This window comes from Mixophyes fleayi, chromosome 2, assembly GCF_038048845.1.
Source record: "Mixophyes fleayi isolate aMixFle1 chromosome 2, aMixFle1.hap1, whole genome shotgun sequence".
In the NCBI taxonomy this organism is placed as follows: Eukaryota; Metazoa; Chordata; class Amphibia; order Anura; family Limnodynastidae; genus Mixophyes; species Mixophyes fleayi.
The window spans coordinates 264,188,825-264,209,075 of record NC_134403.1 but is presented as its reverse complement, the minus strand read 5'-3'; the positions used below and the strand labels follow the sequence as shown (position 1 = coordinate 264,209,075).

The 20,251-nt window shown below is 41.9% G+C and overlaps 1 protein-coding gene and 1 long non-coding RNA gene across 2 annotated transcripts in view; both read left to right on the top strand.

Annotated features, from left to right (window-relative positions):
- Positions 1-15,786, top strand: part of KLHDC8A (kelch domain containing 8A) — a 41,349-nt gene extending 25,563 nt beyond the window's left edge. The window contains exons 4-6 of the mRNA XM_075196117.1: positions 11,183-11,398; positions 13,942-14,043; positions 14,544-15,786. Coding sequence (XP_075052218.1) covers positions 11,183-11,398; positions 13,942-14,043; positions 14,544-14,737 — 512 coding nt within the window. The 3' untranslated portion in view covers positions 14,738-15,786. The remainder of the gene's footprint in view (positions 1-11,182; positions 11,399-13,941; positions 14,044-14,543) is intronic.
- Positions 15,787-17,570: 1,784 nt separating this feature from the next.
- LOC142140373 (uncharacterized) lies at positions 17,571-20,046 on the top strand. Its single transcript, XR_012688436.1, has 2 exons — positions 17,571-18,641; positions 19,094-20,046. It is a non-coding gene; the product is annotated as an uncharacterized LOC142140373 (long non-coding RNA).
- The last annotated feature ends 205 nt before the right edge of the window (positions 20,047-20,251 follow it).

The window sequence follows — 20,251 nt, the reverse complement described above, 5'->3', positions numbered from 1 at the left end:
CTAAGAAGTATCCGGCCAACAGGTGAGAAGCAGCGGTCACTACAGCATACAGCGGGAGGCAGGCTACCACGGATGTGGCTAAGAAGTATCCGGCTAACAGGTGAGAAGCAGCGGTCACTACAGCATACAGCGGGAGGCAGGCTACCACGGATGTGGCTAAGAGTATCCGGCCAACAGGTGAGAAGCAGCGGTCACTACAGCATACAGCGGGAGGCAGCTTTACCACGGATGCGGCTAAGAAGTATCCGGCTAACAGGTGAGAAGCAGCGGTCACTACAGCATACAGCGGGAGGCAGCTTTACCACGGATGTGGCTAAGAAGTATCCGGCTAACAGGTGAGAAGCAGCGGTCACTACAGCATACAGCGGGAGGCAGCTTTACCACGGATGTGGCTAAGAGTATCCGGCCAACAGGTGAGAAGCAGTGGTCTCTACAGCATACAGCTGGAGGCAGCTTTACCACGGATGTGGCTAAGAAGTATCCGGCTAACAGGTGAGAAGCAGCGGTCACTACAGCATACAGCGGGAGGCAGCTTTACCACGGATGTGGCTAAGAGTATCCGGCCAACAGGTGAGAAGCAGCGGTCTCTACAGCATACAGCGGGAGGCAGGCTACCACGGATGTGGCTAAGAAGTATCCGGCCAACAGGTGAGAAGCAGCGGTCACTACAGCATACAGCGGGAGGCAGCTTTACCACGGATGTGGCTAAGAAGTATCCGGCTAACAGGTGAGAAGCAGCGGTCACTACAGCATACAGCGGGAGGCAGCTTTACCACGGATGTGGCTAAGAGTATCCGGCCAACAGGTGAGAAGCAGCGGTCTCTACAGCATACAGCGGGAGGCAGGCTACCACGGATGTGGCTAAGAAGTATCCGGCCAACAGGTGAGATGCAGCGGTCACTACAGCATACAGCGGGAGGCAGGCTACCACGGATGTGGCTAAGAAGTATCCGGCTAACAGGTGAGAAGCAGCGGTCACTACAGCATACAGCGGGAGGCAGGCTACCACGGATGTGGCTAAGAGTATCCGGCCAACAGGTGAGAAGCAGCGGTCACTACAGCATACAGCGGGAGGCAGCTTTACCACGGATGTGGCTAAGAGTATCCGGCCAACAGGTGAGAAGCAGCGGTCTCTACAGCATACAGCGGGAGGCAGCTTTACCACGGATGTGGCTAAGAAGTATCCGGCTAACAGGTGAGAAGCAGCGGTCACTACAGCATACAGCGGGAGGCAGCTTTACCACGGATGTGGCTAAGAGTATCCGGCCAACAGGTGAGAAGCAGCGGTCACTACAGCATACAGCGGGAGGCAGGCTACCACGGATGTGGCTAAGAAGTATCCGGCCAACAGGTGAGAAGCAGCGGTCACTACAGCATACAGCGGGAGGCAGGTTTACCAGCAGCCACAGGAACCGGGTACACAGCTGACACGAGGAGGTGAAAATCAAGATCAGACAATTAAGGAGTGCCTTAAATAGGGAAAAGGCTAATAGATAGCCAATACCAATAAAGGAAAGGTAATAAAGAGACCTCCTGATCTGCACATGCGCAGAAGCCCAGTCAAGATGGTGGACGGCCGCAGCGCAGCACAGGCGCCGGCAGAAGGACAACTGGCCCAACTCTAGATCTAGAAGTCCGGTGAGTGACAGCAGCGTTCGTAGCAGTCTCCAGTGCAGTTAGGCAGCGTTATTAATGCAAGTGAAAGAGAAGTGTTGGTAGTGTTCTTCCAAGTCTTCAGTCACATTGTACTGTGCCAGAGCTCACCCAGAAATAGGAGAATGAGAATGTAATAGGCTGGCATTGTTGTTCACAGAGCTCACAGAGAAACAGAAGGGTTAACAACAGTGTTCTTGTCACTCTTCAGTCTCAGTGGCATTGCCTACACAGAAACAAAAGTGAAAGGAGGGACATAATAGAAACTTTGAAATATATAATTATGAAGGGTTTATCAACAAGGTACAGCAGGGTAACATTCTTCAAAGGAAGAAAAGTACTAGAACACAATGATATTTACTGAGGGAAGTAGATTCAGAGGAAATTGGAGAAAAAACTAGTTAGCTTCCTTCTCTCAGCTACATCCCAGCACCTGCAATCTACAGTCACCATTCTCATCCTCATCAGTGTGTACATCATTGTTGCTCACACAATATTAATTATTCCATGCTGTAAGACTATATTACAGAAGTCTCTGTATTTTGATGTAATTGCCAGCAAAGGACTTTCTCATGGAATTTGTAGTACATATTAAGCCAATGCTGTCACGGTTTTGGGGCAATTCTTTTAGACCAGAGCAGATGTTGAAATGTTGTGCAGACTCATGTATCACCACCACTGGGTCTCTTGGTAAAGCTAATTTTTTTCCTAGCTGCAGTCACAATAGATACTGAAGGAGTATACCTTGTGGTGTCATGTACCACTTGAGCTGTCAACTGGCTGACCAGCAACTCATTGCATCTCTTGAGATATGTGTCATTTGGAAATAAATATAACACATAACTCTTAAACCTAGGGTCAAGCACAGTCGCCAAAATGTAGTGATCAGATTTAAAAATGTTGATAACTTTTAGATCCTGGCAAAGCGAATAAAGTAATTGATTTACCAGTCTGATATTCACCAATTTTTTCCCCAAAAGTCTAATTAACGGAATGAAGGTAGCTGTGCTGAACTCACTTTACAGTAGACTTTTTATATTACTTTCAGGACCATAAACAACACTGAAATTATTCTCCACTGCGCTGGACTAAAATACAGTCACCCTTTTTTCTCATGGAGTGTAGAGTAAACGTGGATGGCCTTTCGCTGTTCCTCCATCCACTTAAACATACAAAGGGTGGAATTCCACGTTGTTACCACCTCTTGCTTCAGTTGGTGACAGGGCAAATTGTATTATTATGGTAGCAGCTGCAATCTCCTACATGCTGTTGGAGAATGGCGGTAAAGTCCAGAAATTTTTTCAGCCACAGACAGCATCTCCTGCATGTCCCTGTCATCATCCTCATCAGCAGCAGCTAATTATATAGCGCCAGTAATTGTGCTGCGCTGTGCAGAGCAGATGAGAACTATGCGGAAACCATTAGAAGTTATGTTAGTTATGTAGATAGTTATAAGATATAGTTATAAGTTATGTTAGTTATGTACATAGTTACAAGATATAGCTATAAGTTATGTTAGTTATGTAGATAGTTATAAGATATAGTTATAAGTAGGGATGTGCACCGGCCACTTTTGGTGTCTCGTGTTTTGTGTTTTGGATTCGGATTTGCTTGAGGTTTTGGGTTCGGATTTGTTTCGCAAAACACCTGACGAAAGGTTTTGGTTCGGATTTAAGGTTTTGGATTCGGATTTATTTTGAAAAAAACATAAAAAGTGTTAAAAACAAGTTTTTTGGTTGATTTTCACTCCTATGCTATTATTAACCTCAATAACATTCAATAACAATCATTTCCACTAATTCCCAGTCTATTCTGAACACCTCACACCTCACAATATTGTTTTTAGTCCAAAACGTTTCACCGAGGTAGCTTTCTGGACTGCATAGTGCAGTGGTCCCGGTACACAATTTGGTACCGGGGCCACAATACCTCCTCCAACTTTCAAGTGTAGTGTTTATAATTTATAAAAACTACAGTAGTTATAGCACGTCAATAACTCTTGTTTTAGACGACCATGGTACAGAGCATTCATCATTGAGATCCCATCAAGTATGTGATGACAGACAGCGTCGAAGTGTTATTTGTTGACTTTGTTAACCCAAAAATTGTCGCTGTTGCAAATATTCGTGCAATGAAGAGTGACCTTTTCATTTAAAGGCTCAAGCTTTCAAGTGTAGTTTTTATAACTTATAAACACTACAGTAGTTCAAGCACGTCAATACCTCTTGTTTTAGACGACCATGGTACAGAGCATTCATCATTGAGTTCCCATCAAGTATGTGAAAGACAGACAGGGTCGAAGTGTTATTTGTTGACTTTGTTAAACAAAAAACTGTCCCTGTTGCCAATATTCGTGCAATGAAGAGTGACTTTTTCTATTAAAGGCTCAAGCTTTCAAGTGTAGTGTTTATAACTTATAAACACTACAGTAGTTTAAGCACGTCAATACCTCTTGTTTTTGATTATGACAGGGCATTTTACTTTTGGTTTAATTTGTTGAATTTGTTTTATTTTGTTTTACTTTGTGCTCATGGCAAGCGACTGTTGAATGGTCACATAATGGCAAAAAAAGAGTTGCAAGATGGAATTGTCCTTGGGCCCTCCCACCCACCCTTATGTTGTTGAAATAGGACATGCACACTTTAACAAACCAATCATTTTAGCGACAGGGCCTACCAAACAACTGTGGCTGAAATGATTGGTTTGTTTGGGCCCCCACACCAAAAAAGCTATTCATCTCTCCCTGTACAAACTAAACAGGCTCTACTGAGGCAAGATGTCGTCCTCATCCTCAACCTCTGATTCCTCTCCCCCTACAGTGTGTACTTCCTCCTCCTCACACATTATCAATTCGTCCCCGCTGGACTCCACAACCACAGGTCCCTCTGTACTATCTGGAGGGCAGTGCTGTACTTGATTGAGGAAATGATAATTCATTTTTATGAACATCATTTTTTCAACGTTCTGAGGAAGCAACCTCCTTCGCCGCTCACTGACCAGGTTCCCCGCTGCACTAAAAACTCTTTCCGAGTACACACTGGAGGGGGGACAACTCAGGTAAAATAGAGCCAGTTTGTACAGGGGCTTCCAAACTGCCTTTTTTTCCTGCCAGTAACAATATGGACTGTCTGACATGTCTATTTGGATGGTGTCAGCAAAATAATCCTCCACCATTTTTTCTATTGTGACAGCATCCAATGCAGCAACAGTAGACATGTCTGCAATGGTTGGCAGGTCCTTCAGTCCGGACCAGATGTTATCAGCATCCCCGCCAGCGCCTCTTTTAGGAAAACTGAGCCTTTTCCTCGCAGCCACAGATGTGGAGGAAAATGAGGGTGGAGCTGTTGGCATGTCACGGTCCTCTTCAGAGGACAATCTCCTGACCAGCAGGTCTTTGCACCGCTGCAGACTTGTGTCCGCCGGAAACAGAGACAAAACATACGCTTTAAACCGAGGATCGAGAACGGTGGCCAGAATGCATTCCTCTGACTTTAAAATAGTGACCACCCTCGGATCCTGGCAAAGCGTACGAAGGGCTTCATCCACAAGAGCTACATGCTTGGTGGAATCGCAATGGTTTACCAGCTCCTCCCTCACTTTCTCCAGCTGCTTCTACAACAGCCTGATCAGGGGAATTACCTGACTCAAGCTGGCAGTGTCGGAACTGACTTCTCGTGTGGCAAGTTCAAACGGCTGGAGAACCTTGCACAACACAGAAATCAGTCTCCACTGCGCTTGACTCAGGCGCATCCCCACTCCTTTGCCTATGTCGTAGGTGGCGGTGTAGGCCTGAATGGCCTTTTGCTGCTCCTCCATCCTCTGCAGCATATAGAGGGTGGAGTTCCAGCGCGTCACAACCTCTTGTTTGAGGTGATGGCAGGGCAGGTTCAGGCTTTTTTGATGTGCCTCGAGCCTGCGGTAGGCACTGGCAGAATGCCGAAAGTGTCCAGCAATTTTGCGGGCCACCGCAAGCATCTCCTGCACACCCCTGTCACTCTTAAGGTAATGCTGCACCACCAAATTAACGGTGTGGGCAAAACATGGGACGTGCTGGAAATTGCCCATATGCAATGCCCACACAATGTTACTGGCGTTGTCTGACACCACAAATCCCCAGGAGAGTCTAATTGGGGTAAGCCACTGCAAAATAATTTCCCTCATTTTCTCTAATAGGTTGTCAGCGTTGTGCCTCTTATTAAAGCCTGTTATACACAATGTTGCCTGCCTTGGCACGAGCAGACGTTGTGTAGATGCTGCTACTGATGCAGCTGCTGCTGTTGCTGCGGAAGGGGATGCATCTACCCAGTGGGCTGTCACAGTCATATAGTCCTTCGTTTGCCCAGAACCACTTGTCCACATGTCCGTGGTTAAGTGGACAGTGGGTACAACCGCATTTTTCAGAGCACTGAGGACACTTGCTCGTACTTCTCTGTACATCTTTGGTATCGCCTGCCTAGTGAAGTGGAATCTCGACGGGATTTGGTACCGGGGACACAATACCTCCATCAACCCTCTACATCCCACTCCACTGATGGCGGACACCGGGCACACGTCTAACACCAACATAGCAGTTACAGCCGCAGTTATACGCTTTGCAATAGGGTGACTACTATCGTATTTTGTGGTCATGGCAAACGACTGTTGGACGGTCAATTGTTTTTTGAAAGACGTAGCGGTCTTACGACTTCCCCTCTGGGAAGATGACCGACTAACAGCAGCAACAGCAGCAGTGGCAGTAGTAGGCGTACCGCTGCAGGATTCCTCGGATGAATCCCGTATAGAAGAGGACTCAGTCTGGCTGGTGACATGGCCTGCAGTACTAAATCTGATGGAGATCGTGGAGGAAGTTGACGAGGAGGGTGTTGGTGGTGTGTATCCAACAGGACCAAGGGATTTAGGTGTCCCTGTACTGATGACGGTCCCAGGCCTAGTTCCTGAACTAACCACTGAACTATGAAGGTTATTCAGGTGACGTATAAGGGAGGATGTCCCTAGGTGGGCAAGATCCTTACCCCTGCTTATTTGAGCTTTACATAAGCTACATATGGCCATACATTGGTTGTCCGGATTTGGATAAAAATAACTCCAGACCGAAGAGGTGCATTTTTTGGTCTTCTGACCAGGCATGACGATGGGCTTTTTCATCCCATGGACATCAGCTGTTTCCCTCCCTGGTGCCTCATTTACAATAACCACATCACCATCCTCATCATCAAGTTCCTCCACAGCGCCAGCTACATCAATAGCCTCTTCCCGGTGTACAACATTGACACCTTGATTATCCAAATCTGGATCTACACTGTGGGTTATCCTTCCAACATATGCAGAGGGTGTGCTGCAAATGCTGGATGGAGTCACCTCTTCCCGTACAGTGATGGGAAGGTCAGGCTTCACAACCACCAACACCCTTGGACTCGCCTTGGGGATTTGTGATGTCATCTGTTTAGAAGGCAGAGTTCATTGCTGTTTTGTTGTTGTTGCTGACAGCATAACTCTCTTAAATATTTTGTATGGGGGGGAGGAGGAGGGCTTAGATCCTTGGGTGAAGCTGGACCACTAGTCATGAACACGGGCCAGGGCCTAAGCCATTCCTTGCCACTACGTGTCGTAAATGGCATATTGCCAACTTTACGTTTCTCCTCAGATGATTTTAACTTTCTCTTTTTGCTACTTTTTGAGAACTTGGGCTTTTTGGATTTTACATGCCCTGTACTAAGAGATTGGGCATCGGGCTTGCCAGACGACGTTGATGGCATTTCATCGTCTATGTCATGACTAGTGGCAGCAGCTTCAGCATTAGGAGGAAGTGGGTCTTGATCTTTACCTACTTTATCCTCCAAATTTTTGTTTTCCATTATATGTAGCACAAGAGAGCGTACCCCTAAGCCACACACACTCGGCAAAGCCTTTAAAAATGATATGCGGCACAGAAGAGTACCACTGGACTTATACTGCTGAATCAGTGAACTTTGTAATATTGCAGTACCACTGGACTTATACTGCTGAATCAGTGAACTTTGTAATATAGCAGTACCAATGGACTTATAATGCAGAATCAGTGAACTTTGTAATATTGCAGTACCACTGGACTTATACTGCTGAATCAGTGAACTTTGTTATATAGCAGTACCAATGGACTTATACTGCTGAATCAGTGAACTTTGTAATATAGCAGTACCACTGGACTTATACTGCTGAATCAGTGAACTTTGTAGTATAGCAGTACCACTGGACTTATACTGCTGAATCAGTGAACTTTGTAATATAGCAGTACCACTGGAATTATACTGCAGAATCAGTGAACTTTGTAATATTGCAGTACCAATGGACTTATACTGCAGGATTGTTTTTGGATATTTTTTTTTTATTTATTTATTTTATAATAAATGTTTATTTTTATAACTTTTTTTAAAAATTTTTATAACTTGGGAATAATGGGGAAATAACAATGCCCTTAGAAGGACAGAGCACAGGACACAGCACCACTGGACTGAACAGGACACAGCACAGGACCCAGCAGCACCACTGAACTCAGAAGGACAGAGCACAGGACACAGCACCACTGGACTGAGCAGAACACAGCACAGCACAGCACAGAACTGAACAGCACAGCACAGCACGAGATATAGCAGGACAGAGGACCACCTAACACAGCCTCCCTCTACCCTGATCAATGCCCGAGTGAAGATGGCGGCGGCAAGCGGGGAATTTATAGAATACGAGTATCGCGAGATCCGACAGCGGGATTATGACTCAGAGCCTCGGTTTCAGTTTTGCAATTGGCGGGAATACCCGGATCTGTCTCGGATCCGACTCGGATCGGCAACGTTCGGGTGGGCTCGGATTTCAGATATCCGAGCCCGCTCATCTCTAGTTATAAGTTATGTTAGTTATGTAGATAGTTATAAGATATAGTTATAAGTTATGTTAGTTATGTAGATAGATATAAGATATAGTTCTAATAATGTTAGTTATGTAGATAGTTATAAGATATAGTTATAAGTTATGTTAGCTCACATTAGTCCCTACCCCATGCAGAGCTTACAGTCTAAAATCCTAACATAGACACACACACAGAAACGCAGTCAGTTAACCGACTAGTATCTTTTAGGACTGTGGAAGAACAACGCAAAGGCACCGTGCTGCAATGTCTTGCATCGTCATGACTAAACCTATAAGAAGATGCCTCAAGGAAAGTTGCAGAACTAGCACTCATACAGAAAGACCTGACTCTTTCCTTGCCACTGCGTGTGTAATGACATGTTGGCAATTTAATTTTTTCTGCAGTTAACTTTGCCTTGATTACAGGTGTTTTTTAATATACCAAGGAAAATTGTGTTTTTTAAAATTTTGTTTTCCCTCACTTTAAAAACACTATGCACCTCAGTTTTTAACATAGGCTTTAGCAGATGAAGTGCAGGCATTCCTATCATCAGAACTGGTGCCAGCAGCTGCTTGGTGCTCCTGGTCTGTTCTCGACTGATGTGAATCCATATTGATGGCACAGTACAATGTCACTACACTTTAAAGAACACTGCCAGGCCTATTAATAATGCTATGGCACAATACAATGCGAGTGGAGACTTTGAAAAATAAATTTAAGGCAGATTACTTCTGTTGAAGCACTGAACACTGGCAACTATTTGGGGGTGAGCTATGGCACAGTCTTTTGGGCAAAAGTATATGAAAATCATATTGTGACCTGTGAGGTGCTAAAAATTTACTGGAAATGAATGGAAATTAGTGTTACTGAGGTTAATAATAGGTATAAAATAATAGCTAAATTATGTTATTTTCGCCCAAAACGTGGCATTTTGTCATAAAAAAACAAAACCAAAACACGCGAGGGCGGTTTTGGCAAAACCAAAACCAAAACCCGAAGGTAATCCAGATCCAAAACCAAAACCAAAACACGGGGGTCCAGTAAGCATCTCTAGTTGTTACATATCAAAAAGTCCAAGGGGGTGAATAACTTTTATACCCACTGTATATAATGTTTCTTGGGGGTATATTTACTAAACTGTGGGTTTGAAAAAGTGGAGATGTTACCTATAGCAACCAATCAGATTCTAGCTTTCATTTATTTAGTACATTCTACAAAATAACAGCTAGAATCTGATTGGTTGCTATAGACAACATCTCCTCTTTTTTAAACTGCAGCTTGATAATTTTACCCATCTTTTAGCACTCCAGGGGGTAAATGTATCAAACTGCGAGTTTGCCAGCGTGTTGAAATCGCGGCAAATCGCGGGTGTTTACCCGCGATTTTTTTAAAAAAAACCTGGAAATGTATCAAGCTGCGATTTTGACACTCATGTTCAAAATCGCTGGTCATCTCTGGCGATTTTGAGCGATGTAAACACTCCCGAGTTTAGCTAACTCTCCTGTGTTTGGCAAACTCTCCTGTGTTGTAACAGTGAGTTGTAAACACATCACTGTTACACTGCCCCTGTAATACAGCTGCCGGAGCTCCGGCAGCTGTAAAAACTGTAAAGAACAGATCAAAGTTAAAAAAAAAAAGCGTGAGGTCCCTCCGCTATTTATGCTTAACCTTAGTGCTGCCTGACTAGTGCTGGTCCCGTGAAAATCGGGGAAAAATTTTGCGTGGGGTCCCCCCGATTTTCACTTTACCAGCACTAGGCAAACCAGCCAAGTTTGGCGGCACTATAGCAGGGGGATGCGCGGCAGGGGTCCCCCTGCCATAATGACTAACCAACCCTAGACTGTTCAGCGCTGGGCTGGATTCCCTAGGGAGTGTGGTCCGCTGAAAAAAACGAGCGGGCCCCCCCTAGAAAGAACCAGCCCAGTGCTGATAGCACTAGGGCTCTTCCTACTACCCCTGGGCTGTGGGTAGTAGGGTAATACGGCGCTAAATGGTTAAAAAAAAAAAACTGACACCAATTTTGTTTGTGGAACTACAAGTCCCAGCCAGCCAGGTTGCCCTAAAAACTGTGGGCATGCTGTTGTTTGTATAACTACAAGCACCAGCATACCCATGGCAGCCAGGGCATGTTGGCACTTGGATAATCACAAGTGCCAACATGCCCTGACATCCCTGGCTGGCTGGGCCCTGTAGTTCCACAAAGAAAAAAGTTAACAAAACAACAACTCCCTCATACAAACCACACATATTTATTAAAAATAAAAAACCCACAATAAAGACACTAACCACCCTCTTTTTTACCACATCTATTTATTAAAGATAATAAAACCCAAATACTTACCAATGATGTCTTCTTTCTTCTTCCAAAGTGTCCTTGCTTGCCCCAGTCCCTTAATATTTATACTTCCATCTTGCCGGCTTGCCCCAGTCCCAGCCACACTTTTAACAGACTCACTTGCAGCTGTATGATGTGTGTGTATATAATCTCATGTCTAATACGAAATTGGAAAAAATAGTGTAATGCTATCAATACTATTGAGGTATTCAGGAGAGGCTGAGAGGCCGTTACTGCCTTCTTCTAGTTTATTACATAGCTATATTTCACTCTTGCAATATCTCTAATGACATATATTTCTATACCCACAGGCGGGAGACAGTCTAAGTATGCAGTGAATGCTTTTGAAGTTTTTGACATAGAGACCCGCTCCTGGACAAAGTTCCCCAGCATTCCCAACAAGAGGGCATACTCAAGATATGTGCTAAGCGAAGGATCACTTTTCAGTTTAGGAGGACTACGACAAGGGGGCACATACCGCAGACCGAAATTTACCAAGACTGTGGATATATTTGACATGGAGCAAGGTGTGTACATTATATCTCAGCTAGGCTTTTATTATATTTTGTTTATTCTAGGAGATGTACCTGTATGTCATCAGCATTTTAAACTTTACCATCCATTAACCCCCATTTACTAAAGTATGTTATAGCATTACTTGTGAGCTGATCTCCCTCAAATGTTATTACATAACCTCTTGCTTTAGCAATTCTCAACTGTCATAAATTATTTAAAGCAACACCTATCATATCTTCAATCTGTCTACTCTCAGCCAAGTTATTCAAATAACTACCTGGTTAAAAAAAATCAGGGCATGTTTTAAAAAGAAAATTATAATCTCAAACTTTTTGACTCTGAAAAGTATTTTGCCATAAAAATAAAGTTGCAAGTGCCAGCCAATTCAGACCGCAGACATCTTAAACCATGTGGCCATGGGAGCTTGTAAACAACCTCTTCTCTTTGTTTTACTCAGTAGAGATAAAAGTGATTATTAACACACATAATAAAGGGCAATGTGGGAGAAATATTGTAACAAAACAGTGTGGATCCTGCGATTAGATCTGTACTAATAATCATATTAGTACCCTCCCGGCAGCTGTCCGGGACGGGGTCCGTCGAGGGGGGCGTGGCCATGCGTGGTGCACCTTTAGGCTCTGCCCCTGTCAATATTGAGTAATTTTAGCCAATCGCAGCAGGGGGCGGGGCCACGATGCCGACAACTGGATCCGGGATTTTTGCCTGCTCTCTCGGGAGTCCAGGAGAACGCCCAAAAATTCGGGAGTCTCCCAGACATACCGGGAGAGTAGGCAACTATGACTAATATACAGGCAACATAGGCCTCATATATATGCCTCATATAATTCTTTTATTTTCAGAATGTGGGTAGGAACAAAGTTATCTTTCAAAATAAACATAAAAGTATATACTGCTGAATATATTTTTTTATATTACAGAGATAGAATGTGTTTGAAATTCAGTTAGTGGCCTAGGATCTCATTGAAGATAACTATGGATGGGGGCCACAGAAAAAGGGTGTCTCCCAGGGGGCAAAAAGCAGAATCGGGAGAAAGGAATAAGATTACAATAAGCCAATATATTTGCTTATATTTTCTTCCTGTATTCTGTATATAAGACATTATGTGGACGCTTTGTCTTATCTTCTCATGAGGTGTGGTATTCGTGTCTCCTGTCAAAATTGCTGTTCCCTTACAAATAGACTTGAGAGGGGGTGGATGTCATTTTTTTGGTACTGTGCCCTGGGGTTTAGGGAGTTTTACTCAGTCAAGAAGTTTAAGTGACTTTCGTGCTCAACGCATTTGTCTATAAGTTACTTAACTGTATTCTAAACTGCTTTCTTCCAAATATGTACAACATTTATATACAGTGTAATATTCTCAAGTAAAGGGTCAGTAATTCCAATATTAACATTTTTTATGAGTTTAACCAGTATTTTCTTGTACTAGTACTATAAATAATGCAAACCACTTATTGGTGGCTGCAAAAATTTTATTATTATTTTCAGTATATTATATAGATGTAGTTTGCATGGATTGTACAACACTGTTCCTTAGAACAGGATTTATAATGTGCATTAGAATATGTTCAAATATTACTATATATATCTGCTATTCTTAATTAGCATTTAATATTTTTCTTTGTTATCACATTTACTATGTTTATATGTTATATATTTTTACAATGAAGGCAGTAAGAGAAGTGGGGATATGGCATAGCACATGTACACCCCCACCTCAACCACTGTGTGTTTGTGTGTGTGTGTATATATATATATATATATATATATATATATATATATATATCAGTGGATTCCAAACTTTTGCAGTTCAAGGCACCCTTAGGGCCTCTATAATTTTTTCAAGGCACCCCTAAGCCAAAGTAATTACCAAGTAGTCCCCCGCCTTGCTTACCACAGGCCTTGGCCTAGGCACACTTGTGAGATCGCCAAGGCACCCCAAGGAGCCTAGGCACACAGTTTGGGAACCACTGATATATATACACTAGTGAGATAAATAGCATTGATTATCTCTGCTGCTAACATCTTGGTGCCAGATATCACAAGACACCTTCAGAGGTCTTGTGGAGTCCATACCTGGACGGGTCAGAGCTGTTGTGGTGGCACGAGGGGGACAAATATTAGGCAGGTGGTTTTAATGTTGGGGTGCTCTCTCTCTATCTCTCTCTCTCTCTCTCTCTCTCTCTCTCTCTCTCTCTCTCTCTCTCTATATATATATATATATATATATATATAATTTCTAGTTTAAGAACATTGTTTAAATTGGGCTATGCTGTAACCTATAGCAGCAAATATGCAATTTGCTTCTTGAATTATTTTAACTAGCATTAAATGATGATACAGATTATAGCACATTAGTGTGATTAGCCATATTGCAAAAAGAACCCTTTTAGTTATTTCAGCCACTCAATACAACAATCAGCATATATATAGAAAGTGATTCATCTAAATGGCACTGTGAGATATAAAAGCTCAGCATACCTTAGCATACACTGTCTGGAGAAATAATCTTGATTTCATCTCCCTTTTCCTCAGGGGTCTGGTCGAAGACAGACCGTTCCTGCTTTCTAAGGAAAAGAAGAGCTGATTTTGTTGCAGGTGCAATAAATGGGAGAGTTGTTGTGGCTGGAGGTCTTGGTAAGGACAAAAGAGTTACTCTGCCTTTGTTATTACACAATGGTTATTTCCCATGGAGCAAATTTACTGCATTTATTAAAAAAATATCCCAGTTGCATTTTCACTGTTGCAAAATATTTGTTTTTCAATACATTTAATAGTACCAAACAAACATAAACCAAATATGTCTGTTTCATGCCTGGAGGATAGGTATGTCACAAATAATGTAGAATGTCTGCATAGATTATACAGTGTTGTGAACATGATGTGCTGTACATTAATAGAGGCCGATGGACACGACATTATCATTAAATAAAAACAATAAGATGCTTACAGGAAGACAACATACTGACTAGCACTCTATGCAGAGTAATGTGACAAGTCATTACATGAGAAGAAGGAATTTGGTAAAGATTACAATTCATTTATATTACAGAATAGCAAGAATATTTCACAGTTCGAAAGCATTATTCATTCCTATGAATCTTCTCTCTCTCATTTCAATTGTTCTATCCATTCAGGCAATCAACCATCAGTTTTGGAAACAGCAGAGATCTTCCATCCCTTGAAGAACCGGTGGGAAAGCATAAGTCCAATGCCCACCCCACGATGTGCTTGTGCCAGCATCGTTCTGAAGAACAGGCTGTATGCTATAGGAGGAGTGAACCAAGGTCCCAGTTCTACAGTAGAGATGTTGAGTTTAGTAGAGACTTGACTGAGGTCTTTATATGTACAGTGTGCGTAGTAGATACTTTTATGTATGACAGAGATGCAGAGAATGTGTTTATGCCGACGGCATCAGACAGTTTGAGTACTGAGCAGTGTGCATTTGTATACACCAAGGCACGTCTCTTTGATGATGTGTGCAATGTTGTGTATATATACACAGAGGTGTGATGGTATTGCTGAAAGCAGAGCTAGAACATCATTGATATCTCCTGTAAAAGAGAGCTTTAGGAACATTACTGGGCCATTTGCAAACACAAAAAATGCATACGTTGACCATAGTTTAGTGCAACAACATGGTATTAGTTGCGGGATGAAAAGATATAATGGGTGGCACTGGCTTGTTCTGGATATAGAACATACTGAATAATGTGCCTGATTATGAGCACACATGCAAATGCAGAGCATGTATGAAGGTGTCCCTAGTTCAAAAAGGGATTAAGGGGTACATTTACTAAACTGCGGGTTTAAAAAAGTGGAGATGTTGCCTATAGCAACCAATCAGATTCTAGCTGTCATTTTGTAGAGTGCACTAAATTAATGACAGCTAGAATCTGATTAGTTGCTATAAGCAACATCTCTTTTTCAAACCTGTAGTTTAGTAAATCTAGCCCTGAGTGTATCTATAATAGACCCCCCACTTTTCCACAGTCCCAGAGGCTAATTTCTTCCATTACCCAGATGCAGAAAACAAAAAGTCCAACATCACAAGATATATTAACTCCTTTGGAAATATAATTCACATTTATTATCAAGTAAGCAAAAAAAAAAAAAATCTATTTGGGCATTTTTACCACTGATGAACACATAATACTCTGTAATGCCAAATATAAACAAAAAACTCTAGTTATTTTTTATTTTCCTTAATTGCAAATAAAATACACAATGATTGACTACATTTTCACCCTTATCTCAGAGAGACCAAAATAAACCCTGAAGCAATCAGCTATCTTCAGAGGTTTCAAAGGTCACGTGGCTAACTGACTAGTGTCCATTTGTGTTTCAATTTATTTCTAATTAAAACATGTGTCTCTAAAAGGTCCTATTGTTGCTTAGTGCATTTACTACGAAGAGCTTCTGCGTGAAGAACATTCAAAGTAAATCCAAGAAAAGTTTATTGAAAAGTGAAAGGATATAAGATGGTTTCAAATACATTGAATATTTAATGATATACCGTCCATTCCATCATAAAGAAATGGAGAGAATATGGAATGTGAATGTATCAGGCTGCCATCCAAAACTGAGAATCCTTGTGAAAAAGTGCATTTGTTAGGAAGGCCACCAAGAGGGGTCTAGTAACTCTGGTAAATTTACAGTCTTCCATGGTAGAAATAGGGAAAAACTGACCATGGGGCAACAATAGCCTTGACACTTAATACATCTACACTTTATAGGAAAGTGGAAAAAAAAACATTGTTTAATATAGACCACATACAAAGTGGAGGATGATCCTGTGGTCTGCTGCGACCAAGGCTGAGCTTTTTTTGCCTCAATGCCAATTGCAATGTTTGGCGCAAGTGTGGCTGGATCCACCTTCCCCCACACAAAAAATGGGAAGAGATAACTTAATGTAAGAACTTATTTGTATTAATGGCGCAGTGCGTCCATTTCTATATTATTGTATTGCAATACAATAAGTGTATGAAGGTATTGCCATTTTTGGAAGCAGCATGTTTTTGTAAAACTGAAACAGGAAATCGCATGTAAATTAGCATCTGGCATTAGCTAATGTGGAGGGGAAGGCATCACCTTGACAACTACATTAATTTGTTTAGCAAATTAATGACATGTGTGTTTGTGTGTATGTTTTAAATAGAGATAATAGGGAAACTGTCCCATTGATATATCAAACATAGTTATTAAGGAATTATACATTGTTGTACAAAATAAATAAATCCCAGTCTTAGTTGCATTCCTCCCTTTGACCAGAGCTACTCTCCTGCTGCTAAACATTAAGTATGATATCCCTGGGTTGAAAATGATGAGGTCTGCCTTCTTGCAAAGCCAGGAGATAAACTGGGTATGGGCATAAAGTCTTAGCCCATTGGCTCATTCAAATCTAGTCCTGATTTATTGGCTCAGTGCAGTCTACTCCATCTCCCAGATTGGCCACCCTGCTCAAACTTCCATTAGCATTGGCGTAGTTTTTAAATAGCTTATTTGAATTTATGACAGGGTGGAGACTAGCTTTGACTCCATATAAGGAGCCCATATTGCTGTATTCTGTGTGTGTATTCTTGGATGTATCATTCTAACCAGAAAGGGGTGTTTAACAGTCCTTTTAAGGACTATATATTAGCAATAAATGCTACTCTTCCTGCACAACACATATTTTATGCTGTATTTCTGTGACCTACAGATAAGAGCTAACACTGTAATCCATTCCCCGGCTGTCCTCTGTTGAATTCAGCACCCTCAGTTAACGCTCTGCCTGTATTCCTGATCCAAAGTAAGCGGTCAGTAGGCACCAGCCACAGTCATCAACAAAGAAGTGCTGAAACAGCTATACACAACACCCAGAATTAAGCAGTTCCAGGTGGTGGTGAAGACGGTGGTATTCATTATAGCGGAGAAGTCATTTCCAACAACACTTAGACCAACATGTTAATCAATACTGCTGTCATTGTCAACATACAGGAAATACAGAGTCCTTCACAAACTGACAAGCAACAATTACAAGAGATGAACATACCGGCACAGAGATGTACGTCACTTTGAAGAGCGACAGTTACATTTGTGCTATTAACGGGGCAATGCAAGGACCTGCTGGCGGTAGAATGTTTTTTTAGGAAGGGTTGTACATTCTACAGCCAGCGGGTCCTTGCATTGCCTCGTTAATAGCACGAATGTAACTGTCGCTCTTTAAAGTGACGTACATCTCTGTGCCGGTATGTTCATCTCTCGTAATTGTTGATATTCCGTTTATCCTGTATGTCAGCAATGACAGCAGTCGTGATTACCATGCTGGTGTAAGTGTTGTCGGAAATGACTTCTTTGCACTGTTGTACCCCACCCGGTAAAGGAGCCTGCTGGTGGCATCGACTAGTCTCCTACAGCTGGTGCACACCTGCAGTCTGTGAGTGTCTGGTGGCCGAGTACCACCAGTAAGAGAAGTAGGAGTGGTCATTAACGGCAGATTACTGACGGTAAGAGGAAACCAAAAGACAAATCGGTACAACCCTAAATAAATAAGCAAAAGGACAGGGTGGCATAGTAAGCCCATTCTGTCACAGCAAGCCTGCTCATCACACCAATTACACTATCCTTAAAATGAAGCTTGGTGGCTATTGGGAATCTTCTCTGCTTGAGGAACTAGAAAACTTGTCAAAATAGGGGGCAAAATGGGTAGAACAAGATACAGACAAGTCTTGAAGAAAATGAATGCAGTCTGAAAGAGACCTAGGACTTGGGAGAAGATTGAGTGGCTTAAATACAAAAACACAATCTTCCAGAGTGGCCTAGCCAATGCCCAAACCTCACACTCATTGAGCATGATTTAAAAATTGCTATTCGCTAATGACCCCATTCAACCTGATTAATGCAAGTTATATTGCAAAGGAGAATGAAGGGGCCAACGCAGGATTTTTAAGGGGGGTTTCCTTCCCGCGCCCCCCCCCAAAAAAATAATATATAGAGAGAGCACACACAGCCGCGCATGCGCAGCAGCTCCATTTCGGCAATGCTGTACTGTACACCACCGCGGACGCTTCTTTGACAGCGCCGCGGCTGCTGTACAGTACAGTGCTGCTGGTAGGGGCAGTGTTTAGCGCCTGTTCATTTGCGGAGGGGAGGGGTTTCTGGAGAACCAGAAATCCCCCCTGCGTGCGCCCAGGAATGAGTGGACATTGCAGTGTCCACATGTGCAAAGCTGGTAGAGACATATAGACTCACAAGTTAACCCGTGCATGATACTCATGCATTCTAGTCAAATCAAGCTACTTAAGGTGTTAAAAAGGTTCTTGTCATGCATTTGGGCCATAGCCCAGGCCTCAACCACCAACCACTCCCCACTGTCACCCCTGGCAACCACCAACCACTCCCAACTGTCACTTCTCCTTCAAGAAATATATATATATATTTTAAATCTTTATAAACACTTTAAACAATTAACAAATTAAATTAACAAATTAAAAACATCTTAGTATACCAAATGTCAGCCCTTTCTGAATTTTTTTTTCCACACACACTAAGAATTTAGTAGGTCAGTGTATAACTCCGCCCAGCAGGTGGAACTGCAGCTTGGTTTTATTTTTTACACACACACACACACACACACACACACACACACACACACACACACACACACAGACTAACACACGCCACTAGACATTTATATATTAGATAGCTGTAATTGCAGCTAAATGTGCTTCTTCTACGTATTAAAGCAAGGGGAATACTTATGTAATCACTTATTGTCTGTTTGTTATTTGTGATTAATAAAAATGTGAAAAAAATAATGTAAACAAAAACGATTATTTATATGATACCTACCTTGTATGTTCCTGTTTTATGTATGCTCTGTTTTCTCTACGGCCTAGCACTGCAAAACACTGTGGCAGCCTACAAATCAATAACAATAATAAGAAAAAGATCTGGGGGTATATTTACTAAACTGCGGGTTTAAAAAAGTGGAGATGTTGCCTATAGCAACCAATCAGATTCTAGCTATAATTTTGTAGAATGTACTAAATAAATAATATCTAAAATATGATTGGCTGCTATAGGCAACATCTCCACTTATTCAAACCTGCAGTTTAGTAAATATACCCTTTAGAGTTGATCAATGTTAAGATTTCCTAACTATATTTAGATTCCCTGGTGTCTGAAAATAAAATGTGAAATTGCCAAGGAGGTGTAGGGAGGAATATATATATAATGTATATATATAATCTACATATATAATGTATATATATATAATGAATATATATAATGTATTTGGTGACCAAGAAAAGAAAAGGTAAAAATGGTACAGGTGGTTCAACTCAACTCTAGCTATAAAATATCAAATATTTATGTATATTTCCCTCTTGTTTGACATAATCCAGAAATCCAGGTATAAATATGGAAAATTCCATTGTAAATTAGAACAGAAGAGGAAACCTGATGTGATAAATCAATACACTGTTCTTAGTATTAATATACATAGACCTTGGTGTGTGCACAGAGCTATGTGTTTATACAGCAGTTTGCGTATCCCGCTCTTTCAATCAAATAATTTTAGAATGTAGAAATTGATCACTCAACTGGTTTTATCTCTTGTGTATGGAGTAATAAAGTGATACTACATCAATTGATAAATTGAGTTTAATTTCCATTTAATTGTAAAACAATAGATGTGCACTTGAAACAATCAATTGCATGGTCTTTCCTGGTCAGTAATGAACACATCTACAAATGATGTGTATTCAGACAGTGAGTGGTAGAACTGAGGATGTGGATGATTAGACTTGGAAGAATTAATTACTTTTTCCTCATTGTGCAGGTGTAACTCTAACTTTGAAGT